The sequence below is a fragment of the Silene latifolia genome, chromosome 8, assembly GCF_048544455.1.
Source record: "Silene latifolia isolate original U9 population chromosome 8, ASM4854445v1, whole genome shotgun sequence".
Taxonomy (NCBI): domain Eukaryota; kingdom Viridiplantae; phylum Streptophyta; class Magnoliopsida; order Caryophyllales; family Caryophyllaceae; genus Silene; species Silene latifolia.
Genome location: NC_133533.1, coordinates 10,188,584 through 10,211,568, shown reverse-complemented (window position 1 = coordinate 10,211,568; position 22,985 = coordinate 10,188,584). Strand labels below are relative to the sequence as shown.

General features: G+C 36.3%; 2 protein-coding genes, 1 long non-coding RNA gene and 1 other non-coding gene across 4 annotated transcripts; 1 reads left to right on the top strand and 3 right to left on the bottom strand.

Annotated features, from left to right (window-relative positions):
• Nucleotides 1-476: 476 nt before the first annotated feature.
• Nucleotides 477-548, bottom strand: TRNAK-UUU (transfer RNA lysine (anticodon UUU)). The gene has a single exon. It is a non-coding gene; the product is annotated as a tRNA-Lys (tRNA).
• Nucleotides 549-5,389: 4,841 nt separating this feature from the next.
• Nucleotides 5,390-6,107, bottom strand: LOC141594093 (uncharacterized). Its single transcript, XR_012522002.1, has 3 exons — nucleotides 5,905-6,107; nucleotides 5,781-5,826; nucleotides 5,390-5,646 (listed from the first exon to the last, which is right to left on the bottom strand). It is a non-coding gene; the product is annotated as an uncharacterized LOC141594093 (long non-coding RNA).
• A 1,182-nt stretch (nucleotides 6,108-7,289) lies between these two features.
• LOC141596351 (uncharacterized) lies at nucleotides 7,290-8,534 on the top strand. The gene has a single exon (XM_074416480.1). The coding sequence runs from the start codon at nucleotides 7,382-7,384 to the stop codon at nucleotides 8,336-8,338; it is 957 nt and encodes a 318-aa protein (XP_074272581.1). The 5' UTR covers nucleotides 7,290-7,381; the 3' UTR covers nucleotides 8,339-8,534.
• Nucleotides 8,535-13,025: 4,491 nt separating this feature from the next.
• Nucleotides 13,026-18,322, bottom strand: LOC141596350 (putative methyltransferase PMT24). Its single transcript, XM_074416479.1, has 9 exons — nucleotides 18,138-18,322; nucleotides 16,366-17,333; nucleotides 16,114-16,263; nucleotides 15,671-15,941; nucleotides 15,484-15,594; nucleotides 15,045-15,219; nucleotides 13,969-14,220; nucleotides 13,649-13,843; nucleotides 13,026-13,567 (listed from the first exon to the last, which is right to left on the bottom strand). The coding sequence occupies exons 2-9, from the start codon at nucleotides 17,284-17,286 to the stop codon at nucleotides 13,339-13,341; spliced, it is 2,304 nt and encodes a 767-aa protein (XP_074272580.1). The 5' UTR covers nucleotides 17,287-17,333; nucleotides 18,138-18,322; the 3' UTR covers nucleotides 13,026-13,338.
• Between the last annotated feature and the right edge of the window lie 4,663 nt (nucleotides 18,323-22,985).

Here is a 22,985-nt window from a genome sequence, read left to right as displayed (position 1 = left end):
TCCATGTTTGTTCGATATGTTGTAATATGTCTAATTTAGTCGTGTTGTTGTAACTTGTAACAATAAAATTCATTGTATTTAATATTCGTTGTTTTATACTCGGTAATATACTTACAAATTTGTTTGAATTCTATTTGCTATCATCAGTTCTTGTTCATTAGTACTGTATTAGATAATTATTTTGAAATGGACTACATGAAAAAATATAAATTGTATGAACCAATCGATATGTACTCCTTTCAATCAATAGTGACAACTGAAGTGATGCACTATATTTTTCTATCAATTTTCTAAAGCGTTCACACCCGAAATTTTTTATTTTGGTGTGTGTCACTGTCTTACTCGAAGAGAATCGTTAGGAAAACGAAAAGAAGAATGTCAATTTCCTGATTGTGTGTGTGTGACTAGGAAAGTCAGAAGAAAACGTAGTGTATGCCGTATGGGGTAAACTGAAATTCAAAAAGAGTTGGAAAAAGCGCCGTCTGTGGGGATCGAACCCACGACCACGTGGTTAAAAGCCACGCGCTCTACCACTGAGCTAAGACGGCTGTTCATGTCTAATTAGTTACACTAATTAATTTAACTCATATGGAGTAATTAGCTCAGTAGAAGAAATCAAGAAAAACGAAACTTTAATACAAATGATTGAAGAAAATTACTCCGTATTCCGTATGTAGGCAAAAATGTTTTAAGGTTTTCGAGACGAAAATGGATATTATGAGGTTTATGCACATACTATCAAGTTAATTTGCAACTTAATCTAACTTAGTACGGAGTATTCAGTTGTGGAGCTAGGAGGGCTCGTCCCTGCTGGCGGATTTAAGTAAACTTTCCATTTTTTTTGGAGTTTCCCTTAAATCATTATATGTTCTCCTTCGCTGAGTTCAATTTCTGGCTTTGCTAGTACGAGTTTTACATGGTTTATTTATTTAGTTTAAATTATGCTAAATTTGATATTACAAAAAAGGAGTATTAAAGTAGTGATGTAGACTCATGAGACAAAAATGCGCGTTATAAGATTATGACACTAGTATGAATTGACAACTCTCATGATATTCTTAATATTTAACATTTTTAGTAAACATCGATATCAATCATTCGTTTTTAGATTATTTGTGACGATATTTTAATCAAAAAGTTGGTAACTAAATGACTTAGATGCAAGGAATATTATACTGATGTCGACACATGAGGAGCAAATACGTGTTAAAAGATTATGACATTAGTATGAATGGAATATTCTCATGGTGTTTTTAGTATTTGGCATTTTTAGTGAACATATAAATATTTTTTTTTCTTTAATTTGAGATTAATAATGTTTTTAAGAGTAAGGAATAAGGATCGTACAATTTATTTGGTATTTTTTTGTCTTCTGTCCCCATACTCTTTGTTTTGACAAATCAACAAACGAAGATGTATGTCAAAATGAGAGAGAATGAGACATGAGATACTAAAATGAAATGAGACAGAAGATTCACACTCTCCCAATCAATTTCGAATTTTTTGAGCTTGATTAAAATACGAACATTTTGTCATTACTCATTAAGTAATTCCTTGTGTACAATGATTTTATATATAAAAATACTCATTATATAGCAAATTTGAATAGTAACTAGTTTTGTATCCCGTGAAAATCACGGGATTTTTAAAGGCCTTATTTATGTTTATATTTTCACTATTGTCTCTCTAAAACCTCCCAATTCTCTCTAAAAAAAAAAAAAAAACCTAATCCCTATTTTTGCAATCCACCGCCTCCCCTAATCAATTCACTTCCCCCTTTTCCCCCTACCCTTCGCCGGAGATGGGGTCACTCCTTGACCCATCTCCGGTGATCGCTCTTGTTCCCTCATTGTGGCGGACCCCAATGGCCTGATCTCACTCCCTTCTCTATGCGGATCTTCTCCGTCCTGGTCGTCCGGCGGGTTTGGTTGGTTTCCGTGTGGTGGTTTCTGAGGTCGTTCCGTTACGCGTTCCCCTGTCCTGTCATCGAAAGCGTCACATGCGTTCCAGGGGTGTTTCCCCTCTCCATCGCCCCTCTCCCCGCCCCTGGTAAGTCCTGGTGCCTTGATGGTTGTCGTTTGTCGATGTGTGTGGTCGATGAGTATAGCTCATCTGGGTGGTGTTTTTCTGTTATGTGGTTGTGGTTTATGGGACGATTTGGTGTTTCCCCTTCCCCTCGCCCCCTCCTCCACCAGATTGGCCCATTTTCCGGTTTGGTATTTTGTCGGTCTGTTGTGATGTTGTTTGTCGGGTTGCATGTCTGCCGATGGTCCTGGGGGGGTTCGTAAAGAATTTGGAGTCTCAGTGTGGGTGTTTGGTTCTCGTTGGGTGTGCCGTGTCCTCGTGGACGGTGGGTCGTGTCCGGTTGTTCTTTGCTGGAGTGTGGCTGCTGCGTTGGGGTCCGTTACTTCCTGTTAGAGGCGTGTTGGGTAGGGTGGATTTGGGTTTGGTGGTGTCTTTGGTTGGGATAAAAGGCGGTGGTTTCCTCGTCTTTCAATGGTGTCGCCTTTTTTCGTCTTTTCTTATTTTGTCCTCCTAATAACCTCCTTTGATAGGAGTCTATCTAGTTGGTTTAGGGATAAGCTAAGCTCTCTGATCGGTGTGGGTGTTGGTGTTGAGGTGCCTTTGTCAATGGGTGTTCGTGTTTCTAATCACATGCTGGATTTCTCGGGTTGTTTGTGCTATGATCTTTGGGTGCGATCTCTGAGGTGTAGGAGTTTTATCTCCGTCGAGGGCAGACTCTGTCGTGCTTCTCATCTTTTCTTTCTACGCTCTTTTCGTAAGAGCGTAAGTGCACCTTGTTATCGACGATTCTTGGAGGTCTTCCATGTTAATGAAGATGACATCAACGTTCGTGACCAAGCTGCCATCTTTTGCCATTCTACCATCGATTTTATTGCTTATCTTTATGCTGTACTTTTAAATAAAGGTTGTGTAATTTCTTTGTATGGCTTTGTAGTGCTAGATCTAGCGGTCAAGTGTCTGGTGCTATTTAGTCGAATAGCTTACAATGTAATGGTTACTATTATGTAAGTTATTCACCTTCTGTCAAAAAAAAAAAAAAAAAAAAAAACAAACATATTTTCACTATTGTTTATTTATTTGCGGCTTTAAAAAGTTTTCGATCATGAATCGATTAAATGATAAATATGTACGTACAAGATACAAATATTTCGGCCTTATGTAAAGAAAGAAAATGTACACTACTACAAATCCAGGCAACTACAACGCCCCTTTAACAACGAATATTCACGAAAATCACAATAGACGTTGTAGAATGTATGGCGCGAATTTTACTAAAATCAATTACAACGGGTATGGTTATAAAAACCGTTGTTATTCGTTTTAACAACGGGTCACACATGAACAACCGTTGTTAATAATTTGGCGCAAAATTGGCGCAAAGTTAGTGAAAAGTAATCACAACGGTTATTTTTGAAACCCGTTGTTAAAACTTATTTAACAACGGGTGTTTTCTACAACCGTTGTTAAAACATATTTCACAACGGTTGTTGTTTAATAACCGTTGTCAATACCTTCCATACTATAAACCACACAAACACAAGTCTGCTGCATCCACAAAACACAAACCTTAATACACAAACACAAACCCAAAGAGCGACCAAACACAAACACAAACACAAAACACACACTTTCTCATCGTCTCTTTCTCTCTTTCTCATCGTCGCTTTATCTTCTCGCCGTCACTTTGTTGATTTCATCGTCTCTTTACGTACGTTACTGTAATTATCGAGGTTTGTTTCATCGTCATTATTTTATTGTTCTAATTATTTCATTTCAATGTATGTGTTTTTATCGACCATTAGGTTCCGTTAACCATCTGCTAATTATTTCATTTCCATGTATGTGTTTTTATCGACCATTAGGTTCCGTTAAGCATCTGCTAATTATTTCATTTCCATCTTCTTTGGCGTCCTTGATGCGGATCGAGCATGTTTTAGCATTAGGGTTTGGAGAATATATTGAGATAATGGAAATGCATGTTAGTTGAGATAATGCAATGTATTTATACTAATGTGTGGGTTGAGTTGTTTTTTAATTAATATATATGTTAGGAAGTTGTGCCATATATGTTAGGAAGTTGTGCCATAATCGATCTTGATGATGACTGATAGATCTATGGAGTTGAAAAAATGGAAGCAAATCAAACAAGCATAACTCAACACTTTCAAAATGATCATTTCATTTAATTTTAAACCAAATACATTACAGCAATTATCGAAATCAAAAGATGTATAATAAGCCGAACAACCCCGGTTAAGCGTAAAAACGCTTCTCAACCTCGCCACCAATCACGCCACTCTGGTATACCGCTAACTTCCGGGTCATTGGCTTCATATTTTGCAATAACAGATTGAATATATGCAAGGACACGACTTGCATGTGGAGATAAGGTTGGAAGAGTACAACTCAACATATCTCTGTTGCAGACCAAGTTGCGAGTAACAATGTCCGACTAGGGTATGAAGATGATGATGATGATGAGGCTTTGTTGACAAGCCGGACTGCTTCACGCCTCTTAATCCAATAATTCCGTTGATGTTCAAGGGATGCTTTGATTAATGGGTGTTGATCGTGGGAAGCCCGCGAGAACCTTCCCATCATCTTCAATCGTTTGTGTAAGCCATTCTTCGTTGTTGATAAAATTAGGGTTCATTGCCATGTTGTTTCAATTAATGAATTTTAGTAAAGGATGCTTTAATATGTTGGTAAAGGATGCTTTAATATTTATAGCTAGTAATATTTAATTTAATTTTTTTTATTTTTTAAGAACAAACAACAACGATTATTTACAAACAACCCGTTGTCTTTAGTTATAACAACGGTTTTGTATATTAAAACCCGTTGTTATAACTTTCCCCCCAAAATTGAGTCACACTTTCCACAACGGGTTTTTATATTTAAAACCGTTGTTAATAGTTTTAACAACGGTTTCCGTAAGAAAACTAACCGTTGTTAAAACCTTCTACAACGGACGCTTTAACAACGTCCGCTTTTTTATATAACAACGGTTTTTGACCGTTGTTATAGCCTGTATCTGTAGTAGTGGTAGTAGCATTGACAAGATACTTCTAATTTTTCACAAACCATACTGGAGTTGGCGGAACTTGATATGTATTGCAAAAGTCACTCACCCCGTTTTGATCTTAAAAAGAAAGCATCTTATGTAGATAACGACAAAAAATATGATCGATAAATCAATAGAGCAAATAAAATATGAGAGATCGAAAGAATATAACCAATATTAATAAAGAAATTAGTTAGAAATTTACGAACATGTAAATTATTTTCCAAATTCGTTTATTATCACAATTTTCACCTTTTTCCTTGTAAATAGTCTATAATAAAACATTAATAAAACTTAACATTACAACAATCACCTCTTATCCCTTAACAACCTTATAGATATATTACATACAAATTGATTCAAAAGATGAATTACCATACCACCAATTGATTCAGAAACATACATAACAAATTTACCAAATCGTCTCACGGCAAATTATCGTACCAATCGATTCAAAATAGTAGTGAAAGTTTTCACATAATCAATTATATTCTTTCTTTCATTATTCTACTCTTTTCTTCAACTTTGGATGATTTCTTCTCCTCTTTTATTTTTCCCTGTCATCCAAATCTTAGTCATGTATAAACGATATATAAACATATTTTAATACTCGGTTAATTGAAAATCAAAAAATATATATGCTTAAATAAGATCAATTCTTGAATGATCGAAGTAATATTTTGATGAATACCTCTTTTGAAAGATGATCTAAAACATTCCACGATAAAAGTTCCAATCTGAAACAATATTATAAAAACACAATTAAAATAATAATTTCATAATAACAAAATTTGAAGAAAACAAAATTCACTTACCTTCTTTTTATGAAAAAAATGAGGATAAAATGTGCTTTGAGTTGATTCTTGTTTATGCTTAAAATTTATTGTTATGTTTTGGAAACAACTAATGAAGATAAAAAGACGTCATTATAGAGGAAGGATTGTAGTTATGAAGGTCATTAAAATTGTGAAAGAGTGTTTTATGACTCTTTATCTTTTTCTTGAGAATATTAAAGGGTAGATAAATGACTATTGATTTATTTAGAATTATGTGCATTTTTTTCGTATTATTAAGTGAAAATTTATTATTATTCGTGTTTTTTATACAAATTTTTTATTATTATTCCTTGACTTATTATTGTGTAAATAGGTATGATAGGTGGCAAGAACATATGGTGTGACACGTGTCACTTCAAAAGAGGCTCAGGATGTCTTTTTTTGTTATGATGATATAGATGTGAGAGAATATAATACGGAGTATATGATTATTAATCAGCTTATTAAAGTGTGTCTTTTAGGGCACACGTTAGAAAATCGAATATCGGTTTTAATACTCCGTATATTATACTCTCTCATCAATAACAACCACAACTTGTGGGAAAATATTAATAACGGTTTTTCTAAAATATATCCTAATGACACATGTTAATTACCTTAATATGGTAAGATTAAGAATATATTCTCACTAATTATGGTAACAACGAGTTTATAGTTAAATATCTCATGAGAATATGTTGTCAATCTTATCTATTAAGGTTATTAACATGTGTCCTTATGGCACATTTTAGAAAAACCCTATTAATAACAACCAATTTGTTAAATATTTAATTGTAATTCTCGCGTGAGACGGTCTCATAATAATCTTATTGTGAAACCTCTCATATTATAGGTAGTTGCTATTCTTATCTTTTTCCATTTTCCATTTTTCTTTTGTTAGTTTGTATCGTGTTATATTGTTTTATATCATAACTCCATATTATTTTAATACGAGACAGTCTCTCAGAAGACTTATTCGATAAATAATCTCTTTTTATTGTGGTTCTTACGACAATAAAAAATCTCAACTATCTGAAAATTGTGAAGAATATCCTAAACTCTTATATAATCGTATGATTTTTTTTTTTCTGTCAAATGAGTCATAAGGACGTTACAGTACCTTTTCCGTCGTTTAAATTTCGAAACCTAAAATTTATGCCAAAGTGATTACCCAAATCAAGGTTTAAACATGACATATTGGTAATTAGATTTAGAGCCCACTAATCTCCTTTAATAAAAGCATATCTAATCTCTCAAAATCAATATATGATGATGATGATTGCAATATCTATAACCGTTGCACAACGGATCATTAATCTTACCCGGCAAACTCCATTCAAATAAGTAGTGCAAAAGTGAAAAAGTAACAAAGAAATTAACACACCCACCCTTTACCTTTTTGTCCTTATATATACACCACTAACACAATAACATACAATAATTCTCTTACATTATTACAATCAATATTAATTCTCAAATGGGTACATGCATAAGCAAATGCAACCCTAATAAAACTTCCAAAAAAATTCACAAAAAAAATAATTTACAAAATAATCAAGAAGAATGTAAGTGTACAAAAATTGATCAAATCAACCCAAATGTAGTCCAAGACAAACTTGTTATCTCACAAATACCCAATTCTTCTATAAAATCGCCTGTATCGCCTACAAAATCTTCGTCTTCATGCACAAATTCTAATTATCCAACTACAAGCTCGAGCTCAAGTTCAGGTTCGTTGCTGTCATCAGCTTCATCACTTGCCTCGTCTAATTCCTCGTCATCGATTGTAAGTTCAAAATTGGACCAGTCATTCTCTAATGACTACTTAGGGTCATGTCCTAAGGAAAAACAATTATTTATCCGTCCTAATTATTACCCTTCAATTAAGGAAATTAATCCCAAAAGATCATCTTTACCTACAAAATGTCAAATTAGTGGCAATAAACTTAATGGGCCAAAAAAACCACCAAGCCCACAAAAGTTAGTAAGGCCATTGGCCCAAAAACGACCTCGTTGTAATTCACCAAGTAACTTAACCCGTCAAAAGAGTTTTCGTCTAGAGTCCGAGTCTGAGACTGAGCCTAATCGACCTGTTTCAATAAGCGGGCGTTACTCAAGGCCCGTATCACCTTCACCTAGTCGAAGATTTACTAGAGAAATATCAACTAGTCAAGGTAGAAATTTCACAAATTCCATGAGACGAGATAATTCTTGTGTAAAGCCGCCTAGTCCACGTAGGACTATTGGTAATTCTCGACGATATAATCGTCCCAATACTAATTTATTGTTGAAAAATGATGATGGTATTAAAGGGGTAAGTTCAAAAATACAAGAATTGGCATTAGGTGGTCTTTCGACACAAGATATCGACATGATGCCGATTGAAGATGCCGAAAATCCACATATAACCTTGGATTGTTTCATTTTCTTGTAAAAAAAAAAAATTATATTGATTATTGTTTATAGTATTATTTTTGTATGTGTGCCGCGTGCTATAATTTATTTACGTAATAATAATTTTTATAGGATTGTGTGGAGTGTGATAATAAACAATAGTTTTTATATTGTATTTTTATTGGAGTAATTTGGATTTGGATTGGAAATAAAAACAAATGAGGTTGGACGTTCGATTCTTGAATCCTGCATATGTTTAGCTCGAGAAAAAAGAACATACATCGGAGATATTACCTTCACCTTTTTTTTTTTTTTGAGCATATATCTATATTTTTTGAGCTTATTTCCACAAATTTTATTTGTTTTTGAGTATATGTATGTTTTTTTGAGCTTACTAAAATTTATAAGTTAGATTTTACTGTAATTTTTTTCCGTCAGAACTCAAATTTTACTAAACTTATATGTAATGTTTTTGAGTATTATTGCAATTTTTAAGAACTTAATGTTTAAGTAAATAAACTCAAAAAATTTATAATAAAACTCAAAATTTCTCAAAATTTTTATTATAATGCTCAGAAACTATGAATTGGTGGTACTACATCAGATGTATAATCCACTTACTGGTTTAGCTACGTCTTGTTTTTTCTTGTTTTTTCGCCGGTACACTCAAGGGGTGTAACACATGTACTTAGTACTATCATTTGATGATTTACCGGTTAAAATAGTTGACATTTGCAAACCTGTGTTTTAATGTGGTGTCTCTAACAACAACGACACCAGTTACAAAATCATATTGTAAAACTAACATTGTTTTCTATACAAAAACTACAATTTACAATTTGAAATTTCGATAAGAAGTGTTAATTATACGATCCTAGCTTAAAATTAGCCTACTCGAAATTTATCTAAATTTACAAGAATCTACAATTTTGTATATCACTACGAAAAAAAAAAAAAAAAAAAAAAAAAGATTACTTCTTGGTTAAACCTTTCCATCTGAAGATGTCAAACTGCTTCGAGTTTCTACTGTCGTAACAGACGAAGAATGTACAGAGTAAGTCCTCTTTGAAGGAGCAGAAGAACGAGCAGGAAGCCGTTTAGGAAGCATTTGATCCCAAGTCGTTGCCTTTGGTAATCTTGCAGATTCTGATATCGATACTAAAGATAAAGATAGAATCAAGCATAAGACAATCGACAGACTTTTCGACATTATTATTATTATTATTATTGTTTGAATTATTCTGAAAAAAATTAGAAGTATAATTGCAGAAGATCAGATGAGACTGTAGTTTATATTGAGGATTAAGGAAGGAGACAGTAATGAGGAATGTATGGACTACTATTTGTGGCAGACAATCACTTATTTGATTAATCATTTGTTAATTTTGGTGATGTTAGATTGTTAGGTTTATTTGATTAAGAAATGTTTGTGTTTTAAAGTAGTGTTTTTTATGTAAGATGATTTTTGCTGTACATTGTGCAGAAAGTTAAAGAGTAATCACCACTGTCACTATGACACAATTATTACTATGTCACATATGTTTCGGGATAATAGGTCGTGAATATTGCATCGACTGTCTGCTACTTCATAATCTACAATAACAACAAACAACAACAGTATTATCCAATAGCGAATATAGAAAAATTTCTTTCCGGAGTCCGGATTAATATTTAAAATCTATATACACATAAAAAAGTTATAAATTTATTTTTTTAGCCTGAAAATTAGACAAAATACGCAAAAAAAAATTCTGTTTCCGGTGTTCGCGCACCCCGGAATGGCCTTAGTAGATCCGCTGCTGGTATTATCAAGTGTCTTAGATTTCAAAAGCTCCTACATGTTGTGAGTACCGCGTTTATTAAGCATGCTGATTATATGAAGCCTTACCCTTGTATTGAAATTTAAAAGATTTTTTCAGATGAATTAAAATAATAAATAATTAATAACACGATGATAAGTGTATATATTAAACCGATATACTAATATGTTATCATGTTTTGATCATTTAGTGATAAAATCTTGTTTATACATATTATTACCTGTGATGTTTCACCACCGTTTTGGATAATGATAAAGAAAAGGGATTTGTGAGACGTCACAAGCTTGTGACAGTCAGAAGCAAGAATAGTCGATTATGTTAAGCCACATACTTCTTTCAATGATGATAACATATGAGGAGATGATGAGTAAAAAATGATTAAATTATATGAAGATGAGTGAGTGACAAGGCCAGACAAGTTTAGCTTAAAGAAAGCTCCAAATCATTTATAAATAATTTCTAAAGTTGGAACATGACCCTTATGTATGCCATTTTCCCATCATATTATTATTTATATATATATATATATATATATTTACAATGTTTATTCATAGAGGAGGCTAAAGACTATGACTATCAGTAGCCTTATAGAGTCCTACTGTAGTATTCCATATCAAAGGCTTAAAAAACAGCAACCCCTAGTATGTCTTGGTACAATAGGGATCACCTATGAATTAGTTTAACAACATAAAGTATAACTTTGAAGTGTGACAACGTAGGAATTACATTAAAGACGGTCGTAAATTCTTGTTTAAGACGGACATATCCATCTTAAACAATAAACGAGTCAAATAAATAAATACTCCCTCCCATTCAAAATAAACCTCCCTATTTCCTTTTCCGTCTATTCACAATAACCTCCCTATTTCCTTTTTTGGTAAGTGTTTGTGTGGTCCAAATTTAATTGTATGGTGGGGTAGTGTATTTGTGTGGTTCAAATTTAATTATATGGTGGGGTAGTGTGTTTCCTTAATATTTGTGCCAAAATGAAATGGGAGGTTTATTGTGAATGGGAGGGAGTAGATGAGATAAAAAGCAGAATGTCTAGGGAATGACAAACTCTTGTCTCATCTACCTATATAGGATATTATTTGAGTTGTATTATATTTAATGCTGATAAAACGGTCTTAAAGAAAACCAACTGATTCAAATATGGAGTTTAGACAGTCTCAGCCAGTTGGTTATACAGCGGCCTAGGATGGGCTGAACGGTTTGATAACTACAGCAGTTATCGACTGAGTTGGCCAAATATCGACCAGAACGTTCAGATGTCGGTTTTCAAGGTCTTTCACTACATATTGAAAAATATCGGTGCAACAAGCTGAAAAGCTATCGCCGATACTATGACGTAGCCTAAAAAAATGTACAGTTAATATTACTGCTGGAGGTTTTTAAATATACTGAAGTTTAGCATTGATCAGAAAGACTCTCTGAATAGCATTCCATAAGTACAAAATTAATTAGATTTGACTTATGACCTTTTGATTATTACAAACCATATTCATTTTTTTCGGAATTCTTTTTAAATAAGCTGCCGAAAGCCACAATCAAGGTCAAATGCCTAAAGTTAACAGGGTTGACCACAAATAGTATACTGTATTTTTCATTCCTGCTAATACAGCCCATTTTCCAGCTTTTGTTTCTCTTTAACACCTTTGATTTTGTAGAAGTTAGCGGGTTTGGAGCATGTTTACAGTTCAGGACTGTGTAAATTCCTGGAGATGACTTGTCGCCGTTGTTGGTACCCGCTTATTTCCATGCCGAACTGGCTGAGTCAATATACATTACACAGGACGACCTGTGAACAACTCTAACATGGTCGAGTCATCTTTCTTGTAGTCATTGACTCGGAAATGCACAAAAGTAATCATAGTACTCTAAATGATCCCCACAGTAGTACACCCAATATAACAATGAACCCGGAATGATTTGAGCCAACGTTGAAGTTTATAGCAATAGCACCCCTGAAGTGACCATATATGACCAGAACCTGAATTCGAATGACCTGTTTTACTAGACCTAGACTTGCCACTCCCTTCAGGGACCAGGGTTACCTAATTCGCTCGTCCCCCCTCCGAATTGCGAATTAATTCGAACGAATTAATTCGCAATTCATTTTTATCTTAATTCGTCCCAATTCGCGAATTATTCGCTGAGATGAGCGAATTATATGATTATATGCTAAAAACCAAAAAAAATCAGGAAAAATTGAAGTATAGACAAGATATCTGGTTATTTTGAAGTTTGAACTTTGAAGCCAAGCATAATGATTTGATTCACTATTGTAGATTTGTAGATTTAGCTTTAATTTGATTTTGATTTCTGACAGGAAGATGATTTTTTTTAGCTTTGTTGTTATAAAAGGATAATCCTTTTGCGAATTGGATTCGACGAATTACCGAATTTTAAAATAATGTAATTCGCCAGCGAATTGAATTCGCTAAATTGAGCGAATCGCGAATTAGAATTAAGAAAGCGAATTGAACGAATTGCGAATCCGGTAACCCTGTCAGGGACCCGTACTCACACCCGTATCTTAATAGGAATCTTCCTCTCAGTGAACACAACAAAACCTCACCAACGAAGCCAAATCTTCCAACATTAAAATTTTAAAAAAAAAATGCAAATCAAGGCAATCTTTTCGATGTTCAGCAGTATCAACTTCCCAAAAATGCCACACAATTCACCTAAATACAATCTGAATCGAGATTCTGACAACAATGGTCCATTAACCCACAAAGACGTCAAGCAACTGTCGACCATCAGTTCATAAATCATAACCAACCATGATCAGCATTGTAAATATCGAACTAAATCAGAGAACAAATCGCACAACAAAACACAAGGTATTGATTATGAACTGATGGTAAATACTAAGTTACAAAATATTTACTATCTATATTAGAATCAGAAACAGATAAACTACATATCTTAGTTAGAAAATGAGGATCATAAGCTGCAAATATTAACTCTTTCTCCTATGTTTGAAATACATGGTATAAAATGTCATGCTATCAAAATTCAGTGCCCACTCTATCTAATAAGCACGGCCTATAGGTAATAGGATACAGCCATACAGATCAAACTAATAAACAGCAGCTACATCAATAAAAGTTGATGCAGCTGAAACAATAAATGAATACGGAGTACCTTGTATCTCAGCAGCGTAAGAACACATACTAGTTGATTAAGTAGAAGGGTTATTAGTGGATCAACTTCATCAGCCTATCGCCGATGCAATTGTTTCCACTTCTGTAGGGCGCCACATTGTCTTCTCAACAGAAAAAACTTCCTCCTTATCGTTTGAATGCGTGAATTTGATATTCCAGTGAAGTGAATTAGCCATGTTCTCTACCTCGGACACAGTCTTGGCATCGTCTCTAACTATAAGCCACCCTCCTGGCCTTAAGATTCTGTCTACTTCTGCCATCACCGCTACCAAGCTACACCTGTTACTCAGAAAGGATTGAGAGTTTAAAATGATGATAGATGGTGTCAAGTAAAATGCATTAGCATATTTAAGGCCAAACCTTTTTCTAAGATCAGAGAAGAGGTGATTTGCATGAAGAAGATCGTATGATCTAGGGTAGGTGCTAAATGATTCACACCAGTCATGGTACATTCCAAATAGACCGCGTTCATATATAATCGGAAGTGTGTCTGATGAATTGACTGGAACTACATTCATAACCCATACTTTTAAATCTTTCAAGGCTGCAGCAAATCTGAGAAAAAGGAAAAAACAAAAAAAAAACAAAATGAGAAGTAGAATTTAAAAGGAAATACTTCGTACTTGCCATGAATATCGTTTATCATTATTAAAACTCCGATAAAATTATTAAATCCTTACCCTCCATATGACGCTCTCATGTCCATGACATTTCTCACTGACGACCAGTCTATTCCACTCCCGTTTAAATATGTGGTAGTAACGACTTGTTTCCAGTGGTCGTAATCATCATTGAAATCACCATAACTTTCATAACTCTTCATCCAGTAAGGAGTTTTATTCAACCTAGACGGCCAGAGAGGTGGCCATTGGGATCCACGTTCAGATGGATTTGTGGGAACTTTATGTATGCATGCCTGTAATGGTGTGTACCTGAATAGGACATTGACAAATAGACCAATTTTTAAAATGGTATCCTGAAATTGAGGTAATTTCACTTTGCTGCCTTGAGTTTCGGCAAATTCTACTTTGGTAACCTAAAGTGCAACAGAACCAAATGTAATCCAAATTACAAGGGTTATAAGCATATAAAGTACTTTCTAAGTTACTCTTTGTTCCGTAAATGTTAAAAATCACCTTAGTATGTTATTTACGTTAGTCTGTGCATTTCCTAGTTCCTAATGCTTCACATGACAATAACTTAGCTTTCAGACATCGTAAGCAACCATGATTAAACTTAGATGACGTTCATTCTGTTGTTATACCTTACGTCACTTTAGTGAGAAAATTCAGACATCAGGCCACCGAAGAAAGGAATAGTTCAAAATTTTGGTCACGAAGTGGAGTTGAAACCTAAGGATGCTAGAGTGGAACTAGTCCAAAACTCACGACACCGTGGAAATATTCCTATATATTATTTTTTTGGAAAACAGCAGCCGATACCAACGTCGACTCCAACACACATGGGCCACAGTTATTTTTAACTTCATTGGCTTATTTCTCCCTAGAGAGAAGGCATATGAAGTTCACATTTCAGATAAGCAACTACAGAGTATAACTAAGCCTTTTTCCGGTTTAGGCATCCCATTTCTCTCCCAGCTACAAATTGTTCAAACTATCTAAAAACTCGGAATTCACGATGGTCAAATAAATTTGAGCAACGGAGGATTAACCAGCACAGTTTTTCATATTTCAATTACTTCACTATAAATAAAGCAGAAGGTGGAAAGCATAATCAAAGCCTGCGCGAAATTTACCATGCTTTACTTGGGTCATCAGATTCTTCACAAAATGGAGGATCATTCTTCTGTCTTTCGTCGTAGCAATTATTAGTGACAGGCTTTCTAAATATCGCTGCAGCTTTTCTGTTAACTGAATCCCTTTCTACCTTTACAAGTTCCCAGCATATAGATTTCATAAGCTCGGACATTTCTGCATGCATAACATTTTTAAGCGTTAAACAGTAGCTTTTGCAAAACTATATGAAAATTCACCTTTAGTATTCACTTCTAATTTTGATTTTCGCACATTAATCAACTGTAATTGCAGCAAAGCAATAATAGATAAAATTTGACTATGTTATACCTACGAATCTACGATCATCAAGGGGAGAAATTCTTCAAAACTCAGGGTCATCAAAGTGAAATTAGTCGAAACTTCAAGCACCAAAGTGAAATTTCCTAGAAAAGAACACACCTTTCCAGATGCCAACATTGGTAGAATCTTTTCTGTAAACTGGAGTAGCAGACCAAATAAAGTATCCTCCAGGTCGCAAGAGTCGATTCAGCTCCAGCAGGAGTTTACCGCCTATAATTAATCCAATCAAACTTATGAATGCACTAATTATAAATGAAATGGATCATGTTCATTTGCACAGAAATACCTTCCACATGCCAAGGAACCCGGCAACGAGCACAATGGACGATATCAAAGACCATTGAAGGGAATGGCAATCTGGTTGTTCCCATGACAGCTGATATAGCGGGAATTCCCCTTTCAAGAGCGAATTGTACTTGGGCTTCATGCTCATCCTTTGGAGCTAACGACATAGTGAGCACGTCTCTCTCAAAAAGATAACCCCCAAAACTAGCCACACCACATCCAACGTCCAAAACAACACGACTTTGCTTCCCCCAAGCAATATCCGGAACAGACTGGAATTATTCAGGAGCAAATTATCTTAGTACAGAATGTACATATAAATATATACAGTAAAAAGGTCTCAATTGTTAGCACAACTCAACTTTTAAGGTTAAGTGAATCTGGTAACCCGGGAGTTAGCGGCATGACAAAAATGGTCAACTTAAATGCAAATAAGAATACTACCTTTTCAAGATAATCAATGTAGTGTAAGGCACCAAACGTGAATTGAGTCCCACCACCAGGGAAAGTAAGATATCGATCATAAACCTTCACCCAGTTTTGTGCTCCCTTATACTCAACAAGCCTAGTATGAGGCACATTCGAGAACCATATCTACATAATGCACCATAGAATTTTGTCAGAACCACATATCATAGTCGGTTTATCTCAAATTCTCAACCTGTATTCAGTTCCTCATAAACAGCATTAACATACCATGTCCCTGCTTTTAGGCCATTTAATTGGGGTTTTATACCCTGCAGGTAAAGGAACCAAGCAGACGGGAGCTTCGTCAGGGCAGTGTCTTTCTCTATGCTCATAGTGTCTCGTGGTCTGCAGCTTTTTGATAGCTTGAATATTGTCAAGGCATGGAATATAATCAGGCCCAGCAGTGACATTACACACTTTCCAGCGGTTTGATGAAACTTGAGAAGATGTTTCATTCGACATCTCTTTTTCATCACCGGACACAAGTCCTGATGGCACATTGGTGGGTTCCCGTCTCAAAATTTCACTTTGCTCTTTAATAGGCTTCTCAGTCTGATTGACCATTTTATCCTGCATCTTCTTTGCATTAATCCAAGCAGAAGGTATAATTTCCGGGTATTCCCTAGTTTCCTTATTTGGTCCAGTTTGACTATCACTATCATGGGGTTGGACGGCGCTATCCACATACTGCTCGGTAGGTACCTCTTGATTACTTGTATCTGCCTCGTCTGGTGGTCCGCTGTTTTTCTCTTCAGGTCCCTTGTTGTCTTCAACATTCAAAGAAAAAGATTCCTCTACCACAGTTGGGACAATTTCGTCATTCTGAGCTACATCTAAACTTTGAGGCTCCGTTGGGGTGACCTCTACATTTTCCTGCATAATAAGGTTGCTGTCATCCTGCACTACACTCTGGCTATCATTCACCTTCAGAGCATCTTCATGCAAGTCGGTGTCATTCAAATTCACTTTTTTGGGCATCCCGCCCATGAATTGCTGTAAGTGTACCCCCAAGCCAAGAGGGCCAATGGATGTTGACATTGCCATCCAAGCCCCTAAAAAGCAAGTGGAAATAAACACCACAATGACTATGGTCACACAATAGCGTGAAGAGTTGTGGCCGTCAATACGGGCATACTTTCCCAGAGCCATGTTCTTCTGTGAATAGGAACTGCCTCTCAAGTACAAGATTTACATTCCTAGAGACGGAAGTAACAACATGATTAGGGTCACCCATGAGGCATAAATGATACTCACACAGCAAATCTCTAATGAAATAAGGAAAGATACACTAGAAGCTGGGCCACTGCAGCTTATCCCCGAAAATATCATTGAAATAAGGAGAGATACTCAAAAATATATACATGTAACGTCGACATTCAAATTCTGCTCACATTTGACAGACACGGATTGTTCTGAATATTCAAGGGAAAATTCTTCTTTTTAAGACTAACATCACCTCAGTGTCTTAAGGGTCTTACCTAGTACCTATGGCGGGTTTTAAAGGGTTAGATATACGCAGCCTTATATATGTGTCGCAATGCGACATTTTAACTTATCCAATTAAGTACTCCTAACTAACCCATGTCACTAAAACAGATTACAACATTACCGAATGCCTTAAAGGCTCTCCGCCTATGACATGTAACATCGTTACTTATAATCCTAACTACCTATTATGGGTCGGAAAAGCGAAAGGAGATAATATTCTGAAAAATCATCAGCATATTGTATACATAATCTAGCAGAAAAAACCATACCCACACAGAATCACCAATCACTGAATCCAGATCATCATAAATTCCAATTAAAATCCCTATTATAACTCCTAATAAGGAAAAACCCATTAATCTAATTATATTGGAACAAATTATATAATCTTAGAAAAACAGAAAGATCAGCAAATAATTAGAAAATCAGCCATTAATCTAGTTTTATTGGAACAAACAAAGTAAATAATCATAAAAAGACATAATTTTATGAAAATAGGGAGAAGAAGGAACCTGTGGGAAAGGCATTGGGTAGATTCAGTTTGAAAAGATTTGATTTTTTTAGTAATTTAAGGATGTTTAATGGACTATGCAGTATTGAGTACAGTGTTCTGTCAGATTGTCAGAATGCCCAGTTACTACTCGTCTACTCGTATAGTTTAATTAGTGAATTGTGATCAAAGTTATTGAAACAAAAAGGGATTTGCTATACACGCCCCCTATTTTTTCATTTATTCCTATTTTACCCTTAGATTATGTATTTAGTTAAGTAAAATATTTCTAGTTTTTTATTTTATGATTTTTGGAGACGGTTTTTTACAAAATTAAATAAAATTAAATCGTACTCATTCATTCAAAACGATTTTAAATCGTTACAAAAAATCGTCTTGAATGAATGAATGAATGAAAAGATTATATCGTTCCAAGAATATTGATTACAATAATTGAAATAAATAATCCAAACTATTGGTCATCTTCTCCCAATAATCCGAACTTCAATTTAACTCAAAATAAACCGTACTATTACTATCATCTTCTCATACTACACTCAAGTTGTTTTTAACCTGTGAAATCCGGTAAACTAACAGGTGAACCCCATTTTTTGTTTAAGCCTCCTCCCTCCTCCATTAATAAGCTTTATCAGTTTTCACCAATCACCATTACCAACCGGTAACCACCCATCCAACACCTTAGCCCAGCCAATAACCACGACACAAATACGACACCGGCGCACCACGCACCTTCACCGGTGCAGCATGTTGACCAATTTTTGAGCCGCCCGGACATCGTATATCTTCATATATCTCCTTTCTCCAAACCCCTAACCTGAATGAATATCATTAATTTAATCTCATAATAAACCCCTAACCTGAATTAATATTTGCGGAGTTCATACAATACCAGCAGACATTTAATCTCATATGCCATATTAACCCTTAACCTAAATGAATAATTGGACAATTCTTAAATCTATGTCTCATGTTGTCCTTCCCGACCCCTAACCATACACCAAACCCTATAAAATCATCAATAAATGACGGAATCGGTTTTCACACCAACACAAATGGCTGTGAGGGCGGCTAACATAGTCGACTTGGTGGTAGAATGACGGCTACGCCGACTTGCACACTACCATGATCGACGGCATATGGCTTCCAATCACAAAAAAAGTCGTATTTTATTCGGATCTCAAACTCAGATCGACAATAATATTTTTGAAATTTGGACTCCAGCCTATGGTGGTTGTCGTTTATGTCGAAGTAGTGCTCAGTGCGATGACGGGATTACAAGTGTGATTGTTTGGGATAATATCAGTTAAGTGGTCAGGCTATTTTGGCAGTGGATGGTATGGTGTGGTGTTGGAGTTCGTATTGGTAGTGATGTGGTGGTGGTTGCAGCTCGGTGGGGGTGGTTTTGGTGTTTGGTGATGGTCTGATGGAAGATTAGATAGTTAAGGGGAGGAAGGGGATGGACCACTGATGGAGTAAATCATTATTTTTTTGAAAAAACCCCATATGGGATTTAACTTATATTAACGGATTCAACTTCCACAATGTTTCCAACATGAAGAGGTAACGAGACCTGAGAAAACCTCTCCAAAACACCTACAGAACAGAAATGAGCTAGTTCGTGCGCAGCACGATTTGAGTTTCTACTAACAAAAGACCACGAAATAGAATTAAACTTAGAAGAAAAAGAATGAATCTCTTCGATAACTAAAAAGAAATCGCTACGACCCGTTAGACGTGATTGCAGAGCTTCAACAACTTCCTTGCAGTCACTTTCCACGACAACATCCGTCTGCCCTTGACGTAATGCTTCCTTCACTCCCAACAGCACCGCCTCAGCTTCAGCAACTCTTGGTAACACTTCCATTCTTCTCCTTGTCGCCAATCCCCATCTGACTTTCCCCTCATCGTCCCTGCACAGTACCCCCAACCCCGTACCTCTGCCTTCTTTAACACATGCATCCGTGTTAATTTTAACCAAACCAGCCTGTGGTTTTTTCCACCTCGTCTCCTTTCTCCCTCGCCTACCCTCCCTTAAGTTGTCTCCATCCTCCTTCGTACTTATCTTATCCGCCATCTCATCACTCAGCTCCCTCATCATTTCCACTGCCCGCCTTAAAACCCTCCCCCCGTCAATATTTGTCCCGTCAAAAACAAGCTTGTTTCTAGCTTCCCAAATTGCCCAGCAGCACACCATGAATATCTCGCACTCTCCCACCTCCAACTCCCTCCACACTTCTTCCACCCACTTCCTCACCCGCTCACCATTCGACGCCTGCCTCACCTCCACTCCCGACCCTTCCCAAACCCATTCCACCCACCCACAACCCCGGACAAGATGGAGACAAGTCTCCACCTCAAGAGAGCAACACGGACATAGAACATCAATAGGCGTTCCTCTAGCAGCTAGATTTCCTCTCGTAGCCAGTGCATCGTTACAAAATTGCCAAAAGAAAATTTTAATGCGGGGCAGAACCTTCGCATTCCAAATTCGATTCCATAGCCAACCCTCCTTTGCTCGGTCTGATTGTTCAGTTTCGACATTTTTATCGCCCATAATAGCTTTATATGTCGACCGAACAGAGTATAGACCGTTCTTCTCTAAATCCCAGCTCCAAATATCGTTAGCCTTTGCCGCGCTCACTCTCATTCGCAAAATGCGTTCTTGTTCGAAAGGAAGGAGTAAAGTACGCACTTTATGGATATTCCAGTCCGTCCCATCAGCGTTAAAAAGATCCGCCACTACCATATTCGGGTCAGAGTCTCTCCTCGGAGATAAAATTCGCCTCGTTTGAGTTCCCGGTACCCAAGGGTCCTGCCAAACTCTCGTGCTCAACCCGTCACTCACCCTCTTACGTAGCCCATGTCCAAGCACCTCCCTAGCTTCCCAAATACCTCGCCATGTGTAACTCGGGTTATTGCCCAAAGGTGCCGTAATAAACGAGCCAGCTGGAAAATATTTCCCTCGCAACACCCGCGTCATAAGACTATCCCTGTCAGTTAAGAGCCTCCATGCTTGCTTCCCTAGAAGCGCGAGATTGAAACTATGGAGTTCCCGAAAGCCCAATCCTCCTCTGTTCTTTGGCTTACAAAGTTTTGACCATGCTATCCATGGGATCTTTTTCTTTCCTTCCGTAGCACCCCACCAAAAACGTGAGACCAGGGATCGCATCTCCTCACAGAAATTTTTTGGGAATTTAAAAACACTCATAGCATAAGTCGGAATAGATTGGGCAACCGCCTTAATTAGTACCTCTTTTCCCGCCTTTGACAGTAGTAACCCTCTCCAACCTTGTAGTTTCTTCTGCAATTTGTCTCTCACGATTCCCATTAAAGCACTCTTCGACTGACCGATTACCGTGGGGAGACCTAGGTACCTATCGTGGACAGCGACCATCCGTACACCAAGCCCCTCCGCGATGTTCCTCTTCCTTTCTTCACTAAGCCCTCTACTGAAGGAGATGGTGGTCTTCTCAAGGCTTACCATCTGACCTGAAGCTTTCTCGTAGCTAGAAAGAATATCCTTGACTCGCCTTGCCTCAAGTTCAGTGGCTTGAACAAAGAATATACTGTCGTCCGCAAAGAGTAGATGAGAAACCTCAGGTGCCCCATGAGCAACCTTGATTCCGTGGATAGTCTTAGCTTCCGCTGCTCTCCGCATTAGCCCCGAAAGGACCTCCGCACACAAGATAAATAAATAAGGGGAGAGAGGGTCCCCTTGTCTAATACCTCTACTAGGCTTGAACTCCACAGATGGACTCCCATTCACCATTATCGAGAAACTTACCGAGGTCACACAACTCATAACACGGTCAATCCACCCTTGATAAAAACATGGAGTAAATCATTATTAGTTTGCTTTTAATGATCTTAGATATTTTTTTTTTAAAGGTGACCTGATTAGCGGGTGACCGGTTACTAAGGTTAGTATGAGAAGATGATGGTAATAGTATGGTTTATTTTTAGTTAAATTGAAGTTTAGATTATTGAGAGAAGGTAACCAATAGTTTGGATTATTCATATCAATTAACCCTTTAAAAAATAAAATAAAATTTAGCGGCACACATAACACAATTTAAAAAAATACGAAAATTGGCCTCGTCATGTAGCTTACACAAGACACAGCCAATGACCCGTCATGTGGATTACAAGACATGGTCAAGGACCTGTCGTGTAAATTACAAGATGCGGCCATGACACTATCATGTGGCTTACAAGACATGGCCATGGACATGTCATGTAAACCACATGACACACTCATGGTTATGTCGTGTAAACCACACGACATGGCCATGGCACCGTCTTGTAAATCACATGACACCACCATGGCCGCGTCTTGTAATTCACAAAATAAGGTCACTTTGTTTTTTTAGTGAAATTTTAAGTAAATGCAATAGTTGGTGGAAAATACGTTTTAAGACCGGGTACATATTAAATTAATTATTCTAAAAATCGCCCCAAACTCAATTACGACAAAGCGGTAATTAAATCAAAAATGAAAAGTTCGACAAAAATCATTAACTATAATACAATTATTAGTTATTGTAAAAGATATTACCAAAATCCAATAATTATAAAACAATAATTTAAAAAACGTCTCCGATTATAATTTTGTAAAAACCGTCTCCGAAAACCATAAACTAAAAACCGAGAAATATTTTTTACTTTAATTAATTACATAGTTCAAGGGTAAAATGGGAATAAATGAAAAAGTAGGGGGCGTAATAAGTAAAATAGGGGCATGATATAGCAATTTTGAACAAAAAGGACTACATTTATGCCTGATTTTGGTGCTCATGGGACAAATTTATCTAAAACGTGATTTTTTAGTAACTATTGTTATCCACTAATA